This window comes from Cyphomyrmex costatus, unplaced genomic scaffold, assembly GCF_001594065.2.
Source record: "Cyphomyrmex costatus isolate MS0001 unplaced genomic scaffold, Ccosl1.0 scaffold35, whole genome shotgun sequence".
Classification (NCBI taxonomy): Eukaryota; Metazoa; Arthropoda; class Insecta; order Hymenoptera; family Formicidae; genus Cyphomyrmex; species Cyphomyrmex costatus.
This window is the reverse complement of record NW_017277664.1, coordinates 883,764-906,003: the sequence shown is the minus strand read 5'-3', so window position 1 is coordinate 906,003 and position 22,240 is coordinate 883,764. Positions and strand designations below refer to the sequence as shown.

General features: G+C 38.2%; 1 protein-coding gene across 5 annotated transcripts in view; it reads right to left on the bottom strand.

Moving 5' to 3' along the window:
* Positions 1 to 35: 35 nt before the first annotated feature.
* Positions 36 to 22,240, bottom strand: part of LOC108776327 (ankyrin repeat domain-containing protein 50) — a 34,954-nt gene continuing 12,749 nt past the window's right edge. For 2 of the 5 annotated variants that reach the window (XM_018542910.1, XM_018542911.1), the window contains exons 2-16: positions 8,329 to 9,751; positions 6,913 to 7,684; positions 6,317 to 6,490; positions 5,825 to 5,995; positions 5,364 to 5,675; positions 4,737 to 5,058; positions 4,394 to 4,640; positions 3,901 to 4,078; positions 3,553 to 3,769; positions 3,224 to 3,415; positions 2,571 to 2,821; positions 1,853 to 2,388; positions 1,382 to 1,510; positions 950 to 1,127; positions 36 to 616 (exon numbers count right to left, since the gene is read on the bottom strand). In XM_018542910.1, coding sequence (XP_018398412.1) covers positions 956 to 1,127; positions 1,382 to 1,510; positions 1,853 to 2,388; positions 2,571 to 2,821; positions 3,224 to 3,415; positions 3,553 to 3,769; positions 3,901 to 4,078; positions 4,394 to 4,640; positions 4,737 to 5,058; positions 5,364 to 5,675; positions 5,825 to 5,995; positions 6,317 to 6,490; positions 6,913 to 7,684; positions 8,329 to 9,293 — 4,638 coding nt within the window. In that variant the 5' untranslated portion in view covers positions 9,294 to 9,751 and the 3' untranslated portion in view covers positions 36 to 616; positions 950 to 955. The remainder of the gene's footprint in view (positions 617 to 949; positions 1,128 to 1,381; positions 1,511 to 1,852; positions 2,389 to 2,570; positions 2,822 to 3,223; positions 3,416 to 3,552; positions 3,770 to 3,900; positions 4,079 to 4,393; positions 4,641 to 4,736; positions 5,059 to 5,363; positions 5,676 to 5,824; positions 5,996 to 6,316; positions 6,491 to 6,912; positions 7,685 to 8,328; positions 9,752 to 22,240) is intronic. The other 3 variants (XM_018542912.1, XM_018542913.1, XM_018542914.1) reach the window with 3 other exon arrangements.

Genomic DNA, 22,240 nt, shown 5'->3' with positions numbered 1-22,240 from the left:
TCTCTCTCTCTCTCTCTCTCTCTCTCTCTCTCTCTCTCTCTCTCTCTCTCTCTCTCTCTTCAAAATTTTAATAATTTTTTAAGTATATATACAGAATACCTCAAAAGCCGATCAATTTCTCTCGATAACAAACTTTAGTAACTTCTGTTTTTACTCCCGACTGTTGCAAACCAAAGTACCTTCTTTCCTAAAATCGGTGATTCGGAGACTGGGCAGTGTTTGCGATATTCTGTATAAGCGTCACGTACACATACACACATGCAATACAAACGCGTGTATATATGTATGAACGTAATATATTAGTGAGATCAGTAAATAATTCCATTAACATTATATTTATACAAAGTCATATTTTGTTTTGTTTACATATCTATGTCTACATATACTTTCCCTATGCAAATTAATATTTGGTTTTGTGTACTACGCGATCTCCGTGTTTCACGTCATATCAGAATATTCACTCTTCCTTCCTCTTCCTTTTTATTTGAGGTAATTTGATTTTGCTCAAATAAACAGAGAAAAATTTGTTTATTGACTTTCGCTTTTTGTTTGCAGCAGATCGCCATCCACGGTATTGGCTCGTGGCTCGTCGCCGAGACAATCCATGAGATACAGCCTGCGTGGCAACGAAAACAAATACATTTCATTATACTTCATATAATCATATTTATATAAATATATATAATATCCACTAATTAGACTAATTATTATTGCGCCTTTGTATGAGATTTAATAATAATAATAATTTAAAAATATGTTTCATTCAATTTAAAAATAATAACATATATATTTTTTAATATTAAAATATTTTATAATTACGCTAGTAAATTGGTAAGCTATGTCTAAGTGCAAATTATATATTTCGTAAACTATTATTTAAATAATTTTAAATCACACTAAATCATTTGCTGTTGCTTATAAATTTACAGAAATTATTGCAAATATATACCTGTCCCTACAAGGGTGTTTCCTTACGCGCTTCCGCCTTCCATTGGAATCCATTTACACGCGTTGTAATAGGCTTATTTCTATTTGTAGCATTCTCAATTCCATTTCTAACGCCCGCTACTAATCTCATGGCTGGATTGGACACTAAACCATTACGCTTTGGTTTTACATTGCTTCCACTGAAATGAAATATAGTGGTACTTTATACGAAATATGCTTATGAATAACATACATGAATATTAAATATTTTGTTTCGTCGAAGAGTTGACATGAAAAATCAAATGTAAGTTAAAAAGGAAAGCAATAATGTATTAAAATTTTAGAAAAAAAAAAGAATATTTTTATAGTGATGTCTTTGCTTTTGATCAACAATACATTTTTAAATAAACGATGTTAAAACCAATTGATACATAGCATGATAAATATGTCTAACATTGTCGTATGTCCTCCTTGACTACATATTCTATCTTTTTTCGCTCGGGAGGGTTGAAAAAGGAAGGAAAGCCTATCGCTCATGAAGCGGTGTGTCTTCCTTATACGACCATTGTGATTTCTGCAAAGTCTAAAGAATCGCATTGAAAAAAATTAAGATAATAAGTATGCTTTTTAATAAAATTTCGATTCAGAAAATGGAATTATGTACATGATGATTTTTGTAGATGATGTGCATGTGTAAAACATAAGACAAATGTACATGACGTTTGACACTCGCTGAGTCTTGTGAATGTATTGCCTATAAATAATTTGCGATTTCTAAAATGTAGTCTGATGTGTCTCGTGGATGAACAAAAACATTTCACGATGAGAAAACGTTAGTTGTATATGCTGTAGTAAACATAATTAAAGTGTTAGTATAGTGCTTACAACTTCTAAATATAATTTATTTTTTATTAACTGTGCTTACCTTCCAGATGTGTGATCCGAGATATGCTTGACGCTTCTACCAACGCCAGCGCCGCTGTTTCCCAAAATTATTCTCATATGAGTGTCTCGAGTAAAATGCGTATCGGCCGAATTTCGTTTCTCATCATGTCCATTCTCTTTATCCTTTCCAATATTCAAGCCTAACATTTCGTTCGTTAATTCAAATGGCTTACTAATGTTATTCCTGTCAATAATTTCAGTTTTGATGTTGATAGGCTCATAGATGACGGGCGTATGATTGTATCCTATCTGCGTTTTGTACGACACATTTGGATTTGCTGCCAATAACGATACGCCCAGCTGACTCTGTATCACGTTAACTGCCGTTTGAGCACTAGGTGGACTGGTGTTTGTAGGCGAATAAGGAATGAGACTGTCGCTTAACGGAGAGTGCGGAGGTGAAGCGTATATTGGACTCTGTGGTTCGCTTTTCAAAGGTGATAATAATTTGCTGAGTGGTCGACTCTTTGCACCCCTTGAGCATTGTTGTAGTTGTTGAGTGAAAGATAATGGTGCCTAAAATTATGAAAATTAGGTAATTTGGATTTTGTAAGAATTAAATAATTTACAAAACATTGAAAAGAGCTAAATAATTTATGTTTTATAAGAGTTACATAATATTAATCATAACATAATTATAAAATAAAAATCGTTCCAATTTCATTATTCAATAAGCAGTGTGAAATGTTGTTACGTACTTTAATTACCTGACAATTAACCATTGAGTTCTGATTGAATTTTCCTTGATCGCTCTTAGTGCTGCCAGTTAAATTACTGCTCGATTTGCTGTTACTTGAATTATTGCCTAACGAAACACAACTGCGTCGTTTTGTCGAATCCGGCGATTCCGCTGGACTGTATTGCGTCGATAGAGGATTTAGAATTGCCGACGAAGGTTTAGTCTCAGCCGTTGAATTTGATGTGACAGAAGTAGCACTGCTGCTACCACCTAGAAATTATGCAACATTACATTACTTTCGATTAATTTACATATCAAAAGAGAAATTTCAGTAAACGAAAATTGTAAAAAATTTATTTTTATATTACAGACAAACGAAATACAGTTCTATTAAAATAATTTCAGATTTTACAGTTCGAATTTTATCTCTCATAAAAAAGAAACAAAAAGAGCGTTATTTTTGCATTTTATTTCTAATAGTATTTTCAATGGATTTGGATCAAACCGAGATTGATTAATTCGAAAATGACATAAATTCGTTCAATCAGAAAATAAAGTAGAACATGTGATGTCATTAATCGACCTTAGATCGATTCAAATCAATTGTTGAAAATGCTATAAATGTACAAGTTTGTGATAACAAATTAATAAAAAATGAATCTATCAATTAACCTCCATTGATACCGGGCCTCAAACTGCGTTGATTCGCAGAATGCTCTTCTAACAGCCTGACAACTGTATCGTGACCACTTTTAGCGGCCACTTTAATGGCATTACGTCCACAGTGATCGGAGTGATTAGGGTCAGCTCCATGATTCAAAAGCGCCCGAACACAGTGTTCGTGTCCTTCCTGAGCGGCTATACCTAAACATTGCATTCTCCTATCATCTACTTCATGTTTCAGTTTATAAGAGAATTACAACTAAGTTGTAAAAAAATAGTTTTATATAGTCGATGTATAGTTTATTCATAATCGTAAACATTGTTCACGATTAATATACCTAGAGCTGTTGCACCTTGATTACAAGTGTGATCAGGAGTGGCACCATGTTCCAAGAGTAATCTGACGATCGCTGCGTGACCTTGCCAAGCGGCCGAATGAAGCGGTGTTCTATTTTCATTGTCACAAGCATTCACGTTAGCTGCACCCTCGGTTAGCAATAACTCTACCATCTCCACGTGTCCTTGCCAGGCGCTCACATGTAATGACGTTCTACCCTATAGAACACAAATATAATAATTATCAATTTTTAGACGTCTCTTACAAGTAAAATGCGAGTCATCTCAGATATTAAAATAACAAATAAATTATTAAATCTTTTCTTTCAACGTGAGTGACGATTACTTACTTCTGAATCTCTACTTTCTACGTCTGCGTGTTCGAGCAGAAACCTCGTCATAGCTAGTCTGTTTTCTAACGCGAGTATATAGAGAGTGCTTCTTCCATCGGCATCCTTCGCATTAACATCAGCATTATGAGATAACAATACCTTTACTGTATCATAATGTCCTTCCAAAGCCGCGAGTCTATGAATATATAGGAGATAATTCATTAAAAAATGTCTACAATTTTATTTACAATCTTATTTGTTTAGATTAAAAAGGTTTAATTCATTAATTATTATTAGAAAATGTATGTGTGAATAAATCACTAAATCAACCTTAAAAGAAAAAGCGAACCTTTCCTAAAAAGTACACAAATTATAACATGTGTTTTATAACTATTTAGATTACAATCTAATCTGTAAGATACAATTATAACTTTTTCTCAGTTAATTAGTTTCAAAATAATAAATTGTATAATAGTAAAATCATAGATTATTATATCAGCACAGCGGTTACCTTAAAGCGGTTTTACCATCGTGGGCATGCTGATCTATAGGCGCGCTGTGTTGTTTCAGCAATCTCTCTACCAATGACGTGTGCCCTTCCTGTGCTGCGAGCATAATAGCGCTCTTTCCATCATTATCCGTCTCGTCAATCTTCGCGCCAGCCTCCAGTAACGCCTCACAAACATCGATGTGACCCTCGAACGCCGCATAGTGTAGTGGGGTCCAACCAGAATTGTCTCTATGTTGCTCGTCTAGACCTTAGGTAGAAATTACATCTCTTTATACACTTATGATGGAGAGACAGAGATCAGGCACAATACGGTTGCGCCAGTTAAACTAATTTTACAATATACCTCTGGCGAGCAATTGCTTCACGACGTCCGTGCCGCCCTGGGCAGCGGCCACGCTGAGAACGGTCCTGCCTTCGTTGTCTATAGTGTCGACGCAGCAGCCCCAGTACAGTAAGAGTTTGACGACCGATCCGTGTCCCATACTCGCGGCCGCCCACAAAGGCGTTCTCCCAGTGACGTCGCAATGATCCATATCCGCGTCGAATTCCAGAAGCAAATCGCAAACGTCGCGATGACCCTCGAACGCGGCGACTAGTAGCGGAGTCATGCCGTCTTTGTCTTCGTGATCCACGGTGGCACCTCGCTCTAAAAGTATCGTGACTACCTGCGAGACAAAATTAACATACAATATACATTAACATACAATATATATTATCAGATATAATCTTAATTTTTTATATGATTTAATATATGTAATATATCTAATATTAAATTTTGCTTATATTTATTGTGTATTAATTATTTTAACCGAAATCATTTTCGCCACATTTATTTATAGGATAGAATTATACTAAATTATCAATAAATTCAAGAATGTTAAAAATAGTACACCCCAAACTGTGATATAGTTTATTAATATAAGATTTATGAAGCTGTGTGTATGTGTGTTTATTCATGTGTCAGACGAACCTTTGCATATCCGTGATTAGTAGGAACACATAGCGCAGCAACGCTGAGCGCGGTTCTGCCGTCGCTGTCCGCGTGATCGATTTCGGCACCGAAATCTAAAAGATGTTCTACGATCTCGCTGTGACCCATATATGACGCGGCGATTAAAGCAGTTCTACCTTCGTCGTCTGTTCTGTTAACGTCCGCGCCGTGTTTTAAGAGAGCCTTAACGATATCCTCGTGACCGCCCCATGCGGCGGCTCTTAACGCAGTTCGTTGATCCCAATCCGCGCAATCTACCATAGCCCCGTGCTTCAGAAGTTGCTCGACCACCTGAAACAGAACTCGTGAGAAGCACCTGTTTCATTTACAACTCGCGAGACCTGCAATTTAATGGTCTTACTATCTCTTACATATATATAATACGGAGTTAATGAGACTTGCATATGTTCTTAGAAATTCACTACTTAATCTAATTATACCTGAATATGCCCTCCCCAGGCAGCGGCCCTAAGGGCGGTCCAGCCGTCACAGTCCGCGTGATCCGCCCTCGCACCGGCAGCTAAAAGAACACGCACCACATCCGCGTAACCATGCCTGGCGGCCAAGTTCAGTGGTGTTTGTCCATTACGGTCGACCGCTTCCAATTTTGCCTTAAATTAAAAAATCCATCAAGTTTTTCTGTAATATTACGTGGGAAAAAAATGAAAACAGATGTAAAATGTTTTTACTTTTTGAAATGGACAACATTTACCTTAAAAAACTATTCTTTGCAAAAAAAAAAGTAATAAAAATGCACAAAACTTGGAAATAAAATTTTATAATAAAAAAATGTAAAAAATTGGAAATTAGATTTATAATTAATAATTTTGACATACTTGGTTATTTTACTTATAATATGTATAAAATGATAGCTCTCTTATAATTAATTAAAAATTGTATTGTGTTGTAGTTTGAGATTATAATTTGTGTACCTGCGGACAGGCTGCAAGCGCCAATTCCAGAAGAGATGCATTGCCATCGGCGGCTAAAGTGTGTAATACCGTTCGTCCATAAGAGTCTGTTTGATTGATATCTCCGCTTTCACCGAGAAGTTCTGTTAGCGGTTCACTCGGAGATTCATCAATGGGGCTCACATCTTGCGAAACCTTTGTGTAAGAAACGCGAGATTAAATTTTCCGTCGCTACAATTTTTAATTAGAAAATTTCTATTACAAATATTTTCCATCAGTAAACTGTACGGTGTAGCGTTATCGAATGTATTATGAATCATACCATATTGAGGACATATGCGACTTAATAATGCCTGAAATTTTCTATGAGTTGCATTGTTCTTTCTTATCATAAAAATATACTGACCCCAAAAAGCTAGATTAGATATTATTATGTTTTATCATAATTTCCTGTTTTCATATTCCCAACATAAAAAGAGATTAGATACCTATTACTATATTATTTATATATTCATCATAGCATCCTAAGAGATTTAGAAAATAGATTCGTATGCAAAATAAACTTTAAACTGTTTTAAATCAATTATAGATTCTCATTTTAATAAGAACTACACTACCTGACTAGAAGAAATAGCATCTTTGCTAGCGTCATCGTCAATCGTCTTCTCAGAGGGCTTAGCGCCAGCGTCGATTAGCAGTTTCAGAAGCTTAAAGTCTTGCCTGGGCCAAAGAATGCACTCGGAGCTATCCAGATAACAGCCTTCGATGGGCGCGTTACTACCAATCATCCAAAGTACTTGAAGAGTGTAGACATCCAATGTGGTGTTAACCGGAATGCTCATTATCGCGCGTTGCAGGTGTTGCGCCAGCACGCAGATCTCGTCGGGATTGAGCTCGGGGCCGCGTAGAGTGTAGTAGGCCGCCAGCATGGCATGGCCCTCAGTGGCCGAACAAAGATACTTCTGGGTGCAGTGCTTCACGTCCAGCAGCCATTCGGCGAAGCTGTGATGAAAGAGCATCAATGCGCCGGCACGCGAGACCGATATCACCCGACGCAGTAAATGGAGCCGGCGATTGAAGTCCTCCACGGTGATGCCGACGCAGGCCGTCTTCACGCTCTCGTACAGAATCTCTTGAGTGATGGGCAATTTGGCAGCGAGTATGACGTTGAGTAGAGGCTGCACCTTGCTGAATTGCTTCCTGCTGAAGAGTCGCTGGCAGAGCCAGAGGTATAGGCCGTTCAGCGTTCCCGGGATCTCTCGCACCTCGCGCAGAACAATAAAGTTCTCCGCCACGCCGTCGAGAACTTTCTCCAGGTACAGAAAGCAGCCGTTGCTCTTTATGTGCAGCTGGTTTAGCATCTCGGCGGTGTCACGCGAGATGTGCTGCCTGTGAAAGTAGTTTATCGCAGTATTAGCGAAACGATTACTCATACGAGTGACAAGTATGAATAAAATATAAGTTTTAATATCATTGTTGTTAATAAACGTAAACTTTTGTGTGCTATTTAAGTATATAAGGTTAATATATTCATTTATTAAAGTGTAATTTTTCTTAGAAAAAATTAAAAAGAATTAAATTTTTTATCTCTTCTCAATTGTTTTTTTAAAAATTACTGTCAACAAAGTTAACGCAAATATATCAATTGTATTCTATTACTTTGTCAGGTTAAAAAACAATCCAATTAAAATTCATGTCGACATGAATTTTAATTCTTTCATCAGCAATAAGAATTTTTAAAAAACAGAACAAATTTTTTATTGTTCCGGATTACATACAGATCTGAAACAAATTTTTTGTTAAAACTTTGACAAGTATACCAGATGAGTTTTACAATCATAAAAATTCGAATTGTATTTTATTTATTTTCAACAGATTTTAATTTACCTATCAAAATTCAGAATCAAAATATCGATGACCTCGATTGTCAGTGGAGGATTAATAAAAAAAATTGAGCAGATAATAAAGAATACAAATAATTGGTGAGAATTAAAATGTCCTAGATGCACAACAATTAAGAATCCTGTTGTTACCTGAGCGCATCTTCTTGATCCAGCCGCGCGAGAATATATTGTTGAACATCCCTAACAACCTGGGACTTTCTTAGGTCGTCCAGCGAGATCTTGCGAAAGCCGGTGAACATACGCGAGATAGTCTTACTCTGTCGTCGAGCGGTGCAAACTAACAAAAGCCATTGTGGGAATAGATGGTGATGATTAGCCAGCAATTCAGCTATTGTACGACTGACATTATCATTCTCTCTCCGAGAATCCCTGGTGCCAGTTTGCGGTGGATTTAACGTCTGGCCCTCGTCAATGGAGTCCACTAGCAAGAAGAGACAGTTCTTTGGCGGCTCGACTTCCAACAGCGGGAAGAGCAGAGCCTTCTTCAGAGCGTCGTCCGGATCTCGATCCAAAACGTCCGGTTGCAACGCGGCCTGTATCTCCGGATCGGTTCGCAGCTTCTCGGCGTAGGCCTCTGCGACGGCCTCCCTGGACGTGAGAGGCGGCGCCGTTGCGACGATCGTCGATATCGTCGGTGTCGTCGTCGTAGGCATCGCCGTCGCCATTGTCGTCGTCGTCGTCGTCGTCGTCGTTGTTGCTGTAAGCATCGTTGTGGTGACGGCCGTAGTCGCGGACGTCGCCGGCGAGATGGGCATGGACGACGCTCGATGATGGGAGCCGTCCGAGCTCGCTTGGAGCAATTGGGCCACCAGAGACCGCACAAATTGAGCGGGTGACAGAGAGGCCTCGCTCCTAGCCTGACAAAAGTGTCGGGCCAGCAGACGACGATTCAGGGAGCGCTGATGCCTCGCGGAGGCGCCATTCGACGGCCACGCCAACTCGGCGCAGAGAGCCGTCTTCCCGCTTCCCGGCCCGCCCACGATCAGAGCACCGCAGGTTTTCGACTGCGGACGCTGCTCCAGGCAGTGTGACAGCTTCGTGAAAGCCCATTCTCGGCAGAAGAAACGCTTCTTCTCGATCACCGGCGCCGCCATCTCGACACGTCCCGATATCGTCTCTTCTCCTATTACCTCGGCGGGATGATGAATCCGCTTCTCGCGACTGGGTTTATCGGGGTTCCCTACTGTAAATCGATTGGCGTAAGTAGATCTTTGGCATGGGTTTCACTATATCGGTTTCAATCCGGATGCGTTTCAATTCGCCTGGACGTGTATCTAATCGGATATCTGATCGGATAAGCTGTTCTCTCTTCTGTCTGTGCTCTCTCCAGAATACCGCCGACTAAATGCAGATCTGGTGTAAATGATGAGATGGGTGGCGGTTCAGATCGGCTTAAGTGCAGCGACAAGATTGACCCGGCTGCGTTGCTCTGTCAACGGAACATTGGTGGGAGCCCCAGGGGGCTCTGAGGCTTCCTCTGACTCCATTCAGGCTTCTCATCGCCTTGTAGCCGCCTTGTAACAACAATGCGCTTTGCGTCCTTGCATGCTATCTAAAACAAAAGGAGACTCTTTTCCCTCTTGTTCCTCGAGTATTTTGCGAATGCGTGTAAAATGTAGAACGACGAACATAAAATTAATTTCTCGCCGCGAAATGACGACGCGCGTGATAAAATCGCTTTCAAACAGGAAAATAGAGGAACTCTACGATAAAGCACGCAAGGTACTCCTCGTTGAAATTATTCGGACGCAAATTACGCGACTGTGGCAAAATACTCGTTTACATCACGATAGACACGGTAATGTAGCAGTTCATAAAATAAATTCAGAGGACTTTCATCGTTGTGTAAATACATATAGCTCGCGGTTACACGAGTAATTTGGATATTTCGTGAGCGATGTGTCTCTAGCAGACTTTTAAAAGATTTCCCAGTCTTCCCTCGTCGCAATTAAGTGGTCCAACTAACCGTCTAATTGATTCGCTCAGTGTTAATCTTTAGACCAGCCGCGTCCTCTGGAGGCTGGATGGCCCTCCTTCCGAGACTTTAATCATTTCCTTACCGTCCCAACTTGGCGCGTTCTTGCCCGGAGGTGAAGCGATATTAACTTAAGATAGTCTTCCGTTTAACAAGATAGATTAACGCGCTGTCCATTAATGCGATAATTAATAATCCTAACACGACGGAAAGTTCGACGACCTCGCCCATCGCGTTCCGCCGGATGCGTTTATATCGCACTGAGGGATAAATACCGTATCGTGGCGAGCAGTGCGGGTCTCTCGCAATCTTTCCGCGTTTAACGATTTTTATTGGTATGCTAAGAGTTCGCTGAGGATTTCTACTTTTTACTTGGAAACCAGCTTTCTCTTTGACTTCCTTGCAACTCGTCCACATTTAAGGGACTTTGACTTTATACAAACTGACATTTGAATTTATTAATTTTTGTGCAACCTCGGCATGTCTTGCGTTCATGGCTTTTATTATTTAATCATAGAACGTCAAGTTAATGCAACTGGAATTTCATTACACCGTGAATTTCCACTGTGAGTATTGCACGGATGAGGGCTGATCACAATTGAGCGTGAAGTTTGCGTCTTCGATTAAAAATGTCGCTGAAGATGACCCTATAAACGAGGCGAGGCTGAACATCCGAAGATTTCGCAACGTGATAGCATTTTGTATAGGAATTATAAAAAAAAAAAATTTGCGCTCCAATAACCACGTTGTTACTCTCGTTTGCCATATTATACTGTTTCTGAATTCTAATAAAATTTGGATAATCCGGTTGTCCTTGCTGACACTTGTTTCCGCCAACAGATGTGCGTTCTGCAAGAAAGCGCACCCTTTTTCTGCCTCCCTCCCTCCCTTTCTCTCGTTCTGATAAATTATAAATGCATTCCCGCGGCATATCGCGAATCGATTCGATTACATGGCCGGAACCGTTAGCGTATAATTGTGTTACGCGCGACGAAATTGCCACATGACCATTTCTGACCATCGCTATCACCGATCCCCCTCCTCTCTTTCTCTCCCATTTTTTGTCTCTCCTTCTCTCTAGCAGCGTGGGAAAATGTGTTGCGCGAGAAAACGCGAAAACGGTTTTCGCCGAAAGCCACAAATCCGACTGTCACGTCGATCGATACACATACACATATACATGTGCATACGTAGATGTAACGAAAGATCGCTTGGCACGTCGACCCGCGAACGCAGGGACGAAGGACCACAAATCTAACTCGTGTCCGGAAACTGGCGCGATAAATTTCGCGTTTATCCGTCCGGCCGCCGAGAGAGGCAATCGGGCGGGGCCCAATATTTCCCTTTATTTTCTTAATTGGACAACTGCTTAGTTACGGTCTTTCCGTGTGTGTGTAGCCAAAACTCAAATTAAAATTCTATTAAAAGTAAAATCTGCTTGAAATTAATGGAGATAAACGGCTTTCCTGAGTTGCCCGCTTGAAACGTTCAGACCGAATTTCCGCGAATGTTACAGCATTGAGCAGAGAGTCTCGACGATGTCTGAGACATCTAAAAAAAAAAAAAAGGTTATCGCTCGCTTTTACAATATCGTTATCTGGGTTTAAGGCATTTCCTGTCTTGATTTATCCATAGACGTATAATAAGAATAGACATTCTTATGAGTTATCGTCATTATCGGTATAAAAAGATGAACTCAAAACACATTACCTGCTCTCTCTCTCTCCCCCCTCCCTCCTCTCTCTCTCTCTCTAATTTTATTTTATTTTGTTTTTTATTTCATTTTATTTTTCTATTATATTTATTCATCTATCTTCGTGTAATATTTTCTTCAAATTTCTATGCTACTTGTCTATAAATTATCTTATCTCGTGCATATTAATTTAGTGCTTAATTTTGTTACTTATTTTGCGTCTCTATAAATTTCTGCTTCAATTGTTAATTTTCTTGTTTTGCATTTCTCATAATTGAACGTTACTGTTTACTTTTTCTGTGTATTCTTGGAAGGTTTACCCTAGAATAGTATAATAAATGTCTATCTAGCTTTTTCTCTCTGTCTCTAAAATATTAATTTGAAGATTAATTCGAGATGCTGATATGTTCAATTCTTTCTGATGGAACACAGATCCTAAGAACTAAGAAAATGTGCAGTCCATACTTATTATGTTTATAATTATTCTATGATATAAAAATGCCAGATACAATAAGATATTGTGTACAATGATAATTGAAAATAATTTAAAGAAAATTTCTAATGGCAAATTTTTAATAGCTATTTCTTTTTAGCCTATAAACTTTTCTGATTGGTCACAAATGTCGTCATTACTTCAAACTACTGCGCATCCACGGGAATGTTATACTTAGTTTTCTTACATCATGATTTATTCGTCTGCGATGAGACGGAGACCAAACTTGTTTGTTCGGGCGCAAAGTTGATAACTGTGTCGCGCTTCTCGGTTCATTCATTTCGGCGACATTTGCCCATGAGACTTGTAAGCAGCCAAGGGACTTGGAAACTCACGGTAAGGTAAATGCACGCTTGCATACACACACGTACGAAACTGACGTTTCGTAAACGCCTCGGTAAATGCCACAAGGCTCGACCTATATTCCGACAATGGCCGCCGACCCGTTTATTATTAGATGCGGAGGCACACAACGCCATAAAGATGACACCGTCAATGTGCGCGCGTTGCATTGTCACCTCGATGAAACCAGAACCAACGTTGACAACCCCCTCGGTTGTCCCTCTCCCTTAACCAGCAATCATTATGGCCGAATGATACGCCGCAACCATGCACGAGAAACGAAACGAAGCGAGAACCTGTTTCACACGAGAGAATCCCCACCACACTCGGTTAATTAAACTCCTTGAGGAAGTGCAGCGCATCGAAATTGAAACCATTCATTTTCTACTGGACTGTACTTAATGGAGGTAATTAATATTTTAATCGCGACATTGATGACAAATTGCGAATCATATCCGGAAATATTTGAGAGGAATATTCACGCCTTTGGTAATAGTTTCACGTAGAGCAATTACTTTAGATACGCAATATGTTTTCGTATACAATTGAATGTATAAATCGTGTCCAATAAAAGAATAAAAATTGATTGTCTCTAATAAATAAATATTGACCACGTCTAATAAAAGTAAATTGAATGTTGGAACAAAACGCGAATCTGTATAGGAAAAATTGTTCTTGACAAAAGCTTACGCACTGATAACAGCGATCGAGAAACAGAGCGTTGTCTACTTTCATGAAAATATCCATTACATATTTCGTTTGGTTCAAAAGAAATAAAACGGCGCAAGGCAATTTAAATAATTTTATTTGAAACAATGATTGTCGCAATGATAAACACGATTTTATATAGGAAAAACTGTTGACAAAAGACATTAAACGCAAAAAATAGAATACTATGCACTATCATTTTTTTTATGGAAACACTCTGTTACATATTTTGTTTAGATCAGAAAAATTGAAATGCAAAATAATTTAAATAATTTTATTCCAAAAAACTGATTGTGTCGCAATGTGAAACACGGTTCTGTAGACACTGTTCTTGAACAGGAAGTCTATGTACTAATAACCGAGGAGGAGTGTTACCTACTTTCATTTTCTTTTCCATGGGAATGTCTATTACATATTTCGTTCGGTTCAAAAAGAATTGAAACGATGCAAGACAATTTGAATAATTTTATTCGCGAGCCTGCTTCCCCGCGTATGCGTATGCGACAGCCAGAAGGGGGGTTGGAAACGTCACGGTTGTAAGCGAACGAAGGGATTGGGAGGAAAGGGGACAGTGCCCGATGTTTCCTTTCTCACGTTATGCTTTCTCCCTGTCTGTCTTGCACCCCTAACCGATCGATTTCCGTTCCCTACCCCGTGAACTCCGCGTGGCCGACCTCGGTGAACGCGAAATTTATCCTCAGCAGAGGCCACGGAACTGGATTCAATCAACGAATATAGGCGCTGGATCCATTTACATGCAAAAAAGGAATACGCCGTCATCGATAAACGGTAGCACGATTCATTTCGTGAGGAATACAGACAAACAGGAGCCTGGAGAAATCAATTTTTTTTTTCTTCACCCGGCAACCACGCGGACGATAATAAACGGCAGGATCGTTTTTCGTGGAGCTTATTTTTTTAATTCTTAATTTACTTGGCAATTAAAATTTTTTTTTCTTACGTTCAGCGATGAGAAATATTTGTACGTAGATTCATTTTTCCTCTGTTTTTATTTTCTTTTCGTCATCATTCAGGTCAATCGTGTATCTCGAAACGGGGTAAAAATTACGAAGGTGAGCAAATTCATTTGAATATTTGTCATTTCATTCATGCAAAAGAAACCCAGGTGTGCTCGTTCTCGAGACGAATTTCATACAATTTTGCGCAACTGCCAGATGCGGTTATATTCAAAGTGACACATACATATTTAAACTATATACATTGCTAAAAAGACAAGCATTATAGAAACCTGATGTAATTCCCGCGCAGAATTTAGTCAATTTCCTAATTAACAAGTAAGCACACATACTCGTAATTAAGTAAAAACAGAAAAATATGTAAATAAAAGAATAATGATGTGACGCTGATTCAAATCACGTGTGATGGGTGGTATCTGGCATGTAATTCTCATTAGCTAATTAGAAATGTGTACGCGCATCAGTACACCTGGTTTTCTTCCACAATAGATCTGTTTTTTATTCCTGTACTATAGACCGCACCACAACTTTCTTTCCCGATTTCACCAAATGCTAAATATGTGTCTACTTCGCTTCAAGTTCCAAAAGGATAGTTCAGTTACAGAAAACAGACATCAATAATTAACACCTGAATTTGCTCACTTTTATATTTTTATCTTATCTCAAGATCATTTCGCTTTTGGAAAAAAAATCTGTGAATTTCTCGGCAAAACTTATGGCGACTTCCATCAGAAAAGAGTGGCGCAATTTTGGTCGCCGACTAGACAGTGAGCGGCTGCGAGACGTGTTCCCCTCGTTTTTCATCGCGCGATGGCAGAAGAAAGGGAGATAAAAGCGTGTGATTTTCTCAAGGTGGAATGATCTCGTCGTTTGTCTGAATATACAAGAGGGACGACTGCTCCGATATTACACAAAAGTTCGTCTAGACTTCGGATCGCTCCGGAAAGGAGCAGCAGTGTGGAAGGATAGAAGAATATACTCAAAGAAAGCTCGCGGCTAAGCTGGATTTAGAGTTAATCCGAAAAAGACCACGGCCAGAATACCGGCAGGTCGGTCAAGTGGTGCTCGTTGAATAATTATCTGTCGTATACTTAAGTGCTTAACGTAGAAAAAATGCTCAAAAAGTAGAAGAATTATACAATGAATAATTTAAAAAATTAAAAAGTATCACGTACTAAAAATCTTCATTATTCAATAAATGTGAGTACAGAAATGATAAAAAAAATAAAGTTAAAAAGAATTAAACAATTAATAATAGAAACCAATTCCTAAGAATTACAAAAAAAAAATAAATAAAAAAGACAATGAGTTAATGGGAATTGGAGCTGTAATAATTGCGCTATTATTTCAAAAATCATGTATTAAAAAATTATAACATGTTTTATTAATCTTTGTCATTACAAAAAAAATCGATATTTTATTTGTATTTAAAAAAATTACATGATTCATAATTATTAAAGCATAAAAAATATTCACGAGACTCGATATAAAGAAACAACCCTCTCGAGACATCTCCCTCTTCATCCCTCTATTTTAATTTGGTCACACGGCGTTGCTCCGTTGCACTCGTTGCACCCGAATGCATTATGCATCAAGTTGCACGCGTGCTGGCCTAGCACCTACGCAGCCATGCATGCCAGAAGTCTCGTTTAAAGACACAGGAAGAACTTCCTCCCTGCGTGAAAAGAGAGACGAGAGAGAGAGAGAGAGGGACTGCTGTCTACGGTTTTGTATTTCAAATCGTAAAATGGGCGAGCCGTCTCCTTTGTACGAATGCGTTTCATATTCTAGCAAAAGAATCTCGCGGATAAAAGTTAAAAGCGCCGTTAGTCGCGCACAAAGATTAATATGCGTTTATTTTGAGTATACGAACAACCAAGTTTGTGCAATTTTAACTTTTAAATAAATATCCTTTGCGATGTCGACGATAGAGCGAAAACTTTAAAAAGCCTTCCGAAAAAGTACTTCGAATATTGTAAAGTCTTTTGTACGTAACCGTTCACGCTTCGAGAACTTTTGTGCAGTAAAATATGTTTCCGCTTTAAAAATTCTCTTTATCGATAAAAGTATATTTTTCCTACACCTTCAGATTTCTTCTATGGGCGACGAAGATAAATGTGTTCTCTTCAACTTTTAAGGGGGATCCGTAGTCGTCCGCGTATTACCTGTGATTATTTTTCAATAAATACTTTTCTAACTGCCTTCATAGATTTAAAAATGCTTTTTTATATACACACAGTATGAAGTATAAACGGTAATGTAGTCCAAATCGATCGACTTTATGTCAAAACAAAAAAAAAATTGAAAAGTTACAGTTTTGTTATCGGTTTCCCGTGTCGACTTGTAACAATATTTGCTTTATATATGTTTTGTACTTTATATATATATATATGTACGAGAATAAAACGATCATTACAACAGTGGTTTAGACTAGGGATTACATGAACAATGTTGAGCTCTCAAAAATAGGCTTAGATGCCTAATATGAGAAGAGATTAATTAGAAAATCTGTACATGCCATATTGATGTTTGAACAGTGATGTGACAATGAGACACACAAATCCTATGAGCGAGAGCGCAGGCGGCAGCTGATTAACTCATAATGCATAAAAATCAAAGTCCAATCAAAGTCCTTTATTCCTCTTCTTTCCACGAAATAAAAGACTTTGGTTGATTTTCTTATGCTTCGTGCATAAATCTAGGTCCACAACTTTGTTTTAAGAAGCCCTAAGCCGTAAAGAAATTGACCGATCGCAGTCAATTATTTTTCTCATATTCAACTGTGATTGGTCAAATTTCTTAAGGGCTTATGGCCTCTTAAATCACGGTTATGCACCTAAACTTATGCGTTATGCAAAAATCTGTGCTCTGTCTGACCTCAATATATAATGTAAGTCCTACTGAGGTTAATTTCTACCAACGTAGATTAACTTTAATCTCGGTTTAATTTGTTCTTTATTTAAATCTTAGCACTATACTGGAAGAAGATAAAAAGTAAATTAAACCAAGATTAGAGTTAAACTATTTTGGCAGAAACGGATATGAATCGATGAAACAAAAAACTTTAAAATTTCGTTAATGTACGCGTGGGTTCGACAAAGTGCGGAACTCCCGCGTTGCGTCACTCGAGCGAGTGCTGCTCCTCTTCACAAGGACGTAATCCGAAATCGAGCCCGAATAAATGAGGCTGATTCTCTCCGCGGGGACGACGCGACGGTGCGGCGCGGATTAACTTTCCGTCGGTGTGTAAAGCCGCGCGCGAACTTGCCCGCAAAATAGAGCTGACCGCCGTTTAATCCGTTCACGTCAGACTACGTGCCCGCTGGGCCGATTCCGTCGCAATTGCATTCCAATTAGCGGGAAAACGCGAACTGCAGGCGCCGCAGATTCTACGCTGGGTGTCTTACCGCGTCAGCATCGTACAGCGGTGATAGTATCAGCGGCGAAACTCTGACGTATATAAGATATTATACGTTATAGGAAAACATGTCCAGCTGGATTTGAAAATAAAGCAATGATAACAAGTTAATCTATTCTACACGCTGAAAAGTACATACTGCACGCAAATCGTAATTACTTATATCTCGAGTATTTCAGAGCACGTCCACAATTCGCAGACCTTATGGATTCTCGAGAGGAACGTGAATTTCTTTTACATCCGCTATCTTCTCGCACTGTAAACGTGTATATTACTGAACGTGAAACGAAAGCGTCAGTTCGCTCCTTATTTAGCAGGGACACGTATATCCGTGCCACGTGAACACACACGAGTTTTATGCTTACGGAGAAGGCGAAACGACAAGTCGCCTTTACATTCGAGCGCGTATAAATAGTCAAATGAAGTCGTCAAAGACGCAGTATGACAGCGCATTATCGCGAAACGGATTACGATCGAATATGGAGGAGTTCTTTTATATCAAAGAAATTGAATATTTACCGCGATTATACATATATATTAATCTCGCTGCTCACGGCAATTCCTCGCGCTGTCATTTCTTTTCAATTTGCGCAACACGTGCAATCATCTTCTTTTAATAATAGCTTTTTCGTCCTTTCAAGCGGAATTATTATATAATTATTATCGTATAACAATTATTATGTAATTATTATTATGTAACTTTTATAATGTTAATATATAGAGATTTTATCGATAGAAACTGAATAGAAAAAGTAGCTTTGCAACTGTTGTAAAATTCTTTAATACATGACTGGTCTTGCCTTCAATTTTTCACTGGATCTAAAATGAACAAGTATAACAAATCACATGTATAAACAGTTACAAAGTCGCTTTTTCTGCTACACGCAGCTATTATTTCTTATAACCGGAACACCGTTCGTTCCTTGTTTCTCGCTCTAGCATATTCAAGCTAAACCAGCTTTTGAACAAGTCTGCAACATAATACATAGGTGACATATAATTTCCATTTTAACTCTCGTGTTGCAAACCTCGCGCAAGCTTTCATACGTATGAAATACATATATCCGATGTTATATGACGCGCGGATCGCTTCTGAAAGAAGATTAGAGATCCGTGTGCCTCCCAGACTATTGTGTCGTTTTCCAGTTTCCGTCCCGATTGCGATCCGCTCTCTGTACACGCGTCGTCTAATCACGGCAATTAATTCCGGCCGCTTTTGTACGAACGCGTCGACAAACGTGGCGCGCGTGCATAAATTTTGCAATGCACACACTCGAGCGTGTCCCCGAGCGGCGCGCATAAACCGGTTTCCGGTGGCATTCAATGGTCGCTTTCGCGTATAGCTGTGCACAACCACGGAGTTCGGGGGCGCGGATTTAAGTTATACGAAATTAACGGGTCGCTTATCACCTCCTTTCTCTCTCCTTCTTCTTTCCCTCGCAAATTCGTTCGCATTGCACGCGCTAAGATCTGCCAAAAACCCGCGATCTCGTTCAGCAACAGCAGCAATATGACTTTTATCAGAGTGCCTGATTGATCTATTTTAATTCTCAAAGACTAATTCAATTTTAACTTGTATTTTTTGAACTTAAAAATAATTAAAATTAGCACCGTTTTTTTTTTAAGTTCGCCGCTCACACGATTGAAAAATTTGTGTCAAATTTAACACATGTATCAAATAATCCATTCAAATTTTTGTATTAATTTAGCACAAAATGAAATATATTAGAAAGTAACACAATGTAGAAAAAAATAATACAAAAAACGTAATACTCGACACAATTTATATAAGAAATTATATTTCTTCATTAAAATTAACATTTGTGTAATATATTAAATTAATACAATTAATTCACTTATCTTAAAACTTATATTTTAAGAAATATTATTTTAATGTTATTTATTCATAAATTATGCTGTTTTAAGAAATGTTGAATACCAATTTAACACATATTCAAATAACGACTTATTTGACTTTTCACTTTTTGTATTATCATTCATTGTACAGTAAAAGGTATTCTGTTCGAGAAATTTGCCTAATTAATCTGTCTCGAACAGAATTTTTTACTGCCTTTTGCTTACATCTACTGACGTAATATGCTAATAAATCAGATTTAATTATTCCTGAACGAGCGCACGCCTGTTAGATGCAACTTGGATACAACTCGGATGTTCCATTTCTCAACCTGTTACGAGCAGGTAAATTTTCCAACTTGAGTTCGAGACAAGGCGACAACCTCTCGACTCGCGAATCTGAAGCGCATGGCATGTTTTAGAATAATACAGTTTGCCAGTGATTAGTGACGCTGCAAATGCAGCTCGGCATTGCGCGCATGGTGCATTTAATTGACCGCGATAAACTTATGCGCTTTTCATCGTCGCGCTTATCGCTGGCCATAAGAATTCCCTCGTTAACTCTCTAAGATTAATTCTAATGAAATCAAAGAAATTAGAGAAATGTCAGGAAAAAATCAGAAAATTTTGCAAAAATTTTTGAAAAAGTAATATTCTTGGTTTTAAAGAAGATCCAACTTTATGTTTATCTGTGAAGTTAGTGCGACATTCTCATTAGTATAAAAAAATAATTACGGTTCCAATAGCACTTTTCGTATAGTTCTACAATTTCTTATAAAAAAAAGTTCCGTATTTTTATGAACCAATCAAAACCAAAAAATCAAAATTGAAAAAATATAGCAGCCAAAACTCTGTTTATAGAAATAATTGTAGAGCATAGAACTCTACTAGAATTAACGAAAAATGTCGTTGCGATAAATTATCAGCACGACACTTGGATAAAATTTTAATTTTTTAGTATGAAAAATGCAAAACTTTTTTATAGGAACAGTAGAACTACAAAAGTGCTATTGGAGCTGTGATTATATTTTTTTTTATGTTAATAGAATGTCGTACTAACTTCGCACAGATCCTAGAGATGCCACTAATAAATAATAAAGAAGATCTTACCAGAGAAACCAAAAATTTCTTCGTCGAAAGTTCGCCGCGAGGCCAGTCTTAATGAATTCTCCGAGTGGCCGATGAAAAAGCGTGAATCGCATTAGATGGGAACGCGCGGTATTTACTCAGAACGTTTTCTCTTGAATTTCGCACAGCGGTGAATCCCGTTCCACCTAATTGGAATTGCACGTGAGGCTCTACGACTTTAATTAGAACTCGAATGTTTTTAATCCACTAAAAACACTCCGCGATTTGTTAAATGTCCCTTTTCTTTTACATTGACGTCCGAGCGAAACATCACTTCAACGCCGCGACAAAAAGTGCATTCTGTAAAATTTACGAGGTAATATGAAACGGACAATGAAAAGAGAGAGAGAGAGAGAGAAAGAGACATTCTACTTTTGTATGAATATTCAAGCTCTTCGTATTGTCACTCTTAGCTGGGATGACTAAACGAAGAGCGCAATATGTGTAACAATCGTACTCTCTTTCTCCTTCTTTCTCTCTTTCCATTGAAGGCTTTTAACCTAATTAGCATAATGTCAGTGAGAACGAAGTGGGCAGATAGAACACGCAATAGCGCCCTATCTACCTCGGCGGGAAGATTAAAAGCGCAGCGTGAAACGACCGAGGTGATTGTAACAGCCGTCATATACCGGAAAAGTTCCTCCCTGCAAGAAGGAGCGCAAATTAAATTATTCGAGAAGTCTCGCGGGCATAGTGGCCTCTATTATTCTCGTGCAAATCCCGCGTTTAAACGCGAAAGAGTACCCTTTGAGCGTTATCCCGCGAAGACCAACAACGAATATCTCAAAACCGCGCTCGACCTTGTTGCGGTAACAAGACGCGACCAAAGGAATTTCTTTCCTTTGGATCCTTCGGGTTCCAAATTCGTAGGTTCGTATACACTGTCTGTTTCATATGACTTACCGCATGTGTACGCGCTACGTAGAATTTTATTATTATTTAATAAACTATTGGATATATAATAATATGAGTAAATAAAATTACATCCAGTAGCTGCGAGCTTCTTACTTTGTGTTATCCAACATTACTTGTGTGATTTAAATTTTATATAAAATGACATTTGTTTAAAGCGTTTCAAAAAATTTCAATAACGTCAGTGGCCATCAGTGATCACTATTGAAAGCGTTGATCATAAACTGACCATGACAAGTATATCATACATAAACAATTAAGCTTTTGTGATTTTTTAATCGATTATATTTTTGCGATGTATGAAGGTTTAAACGAGAAAAATTGAAATCTAAATTTAAAAAATATTAATCCTCCGGGATCTTTAAAAGCATACTGTCGATATTTTGATTGTGGATTTCAGTAAATAAATTTAAATCTGTAAACAATAAGTAAAATACTGACTTCTATAATAATAGTAAAAACTTATTAGGTACATAAAGACAAGTATGCCAGATTTTTATATAATTTGGAACAAAAATTTGTTTTATCTTTCGAAAACTCC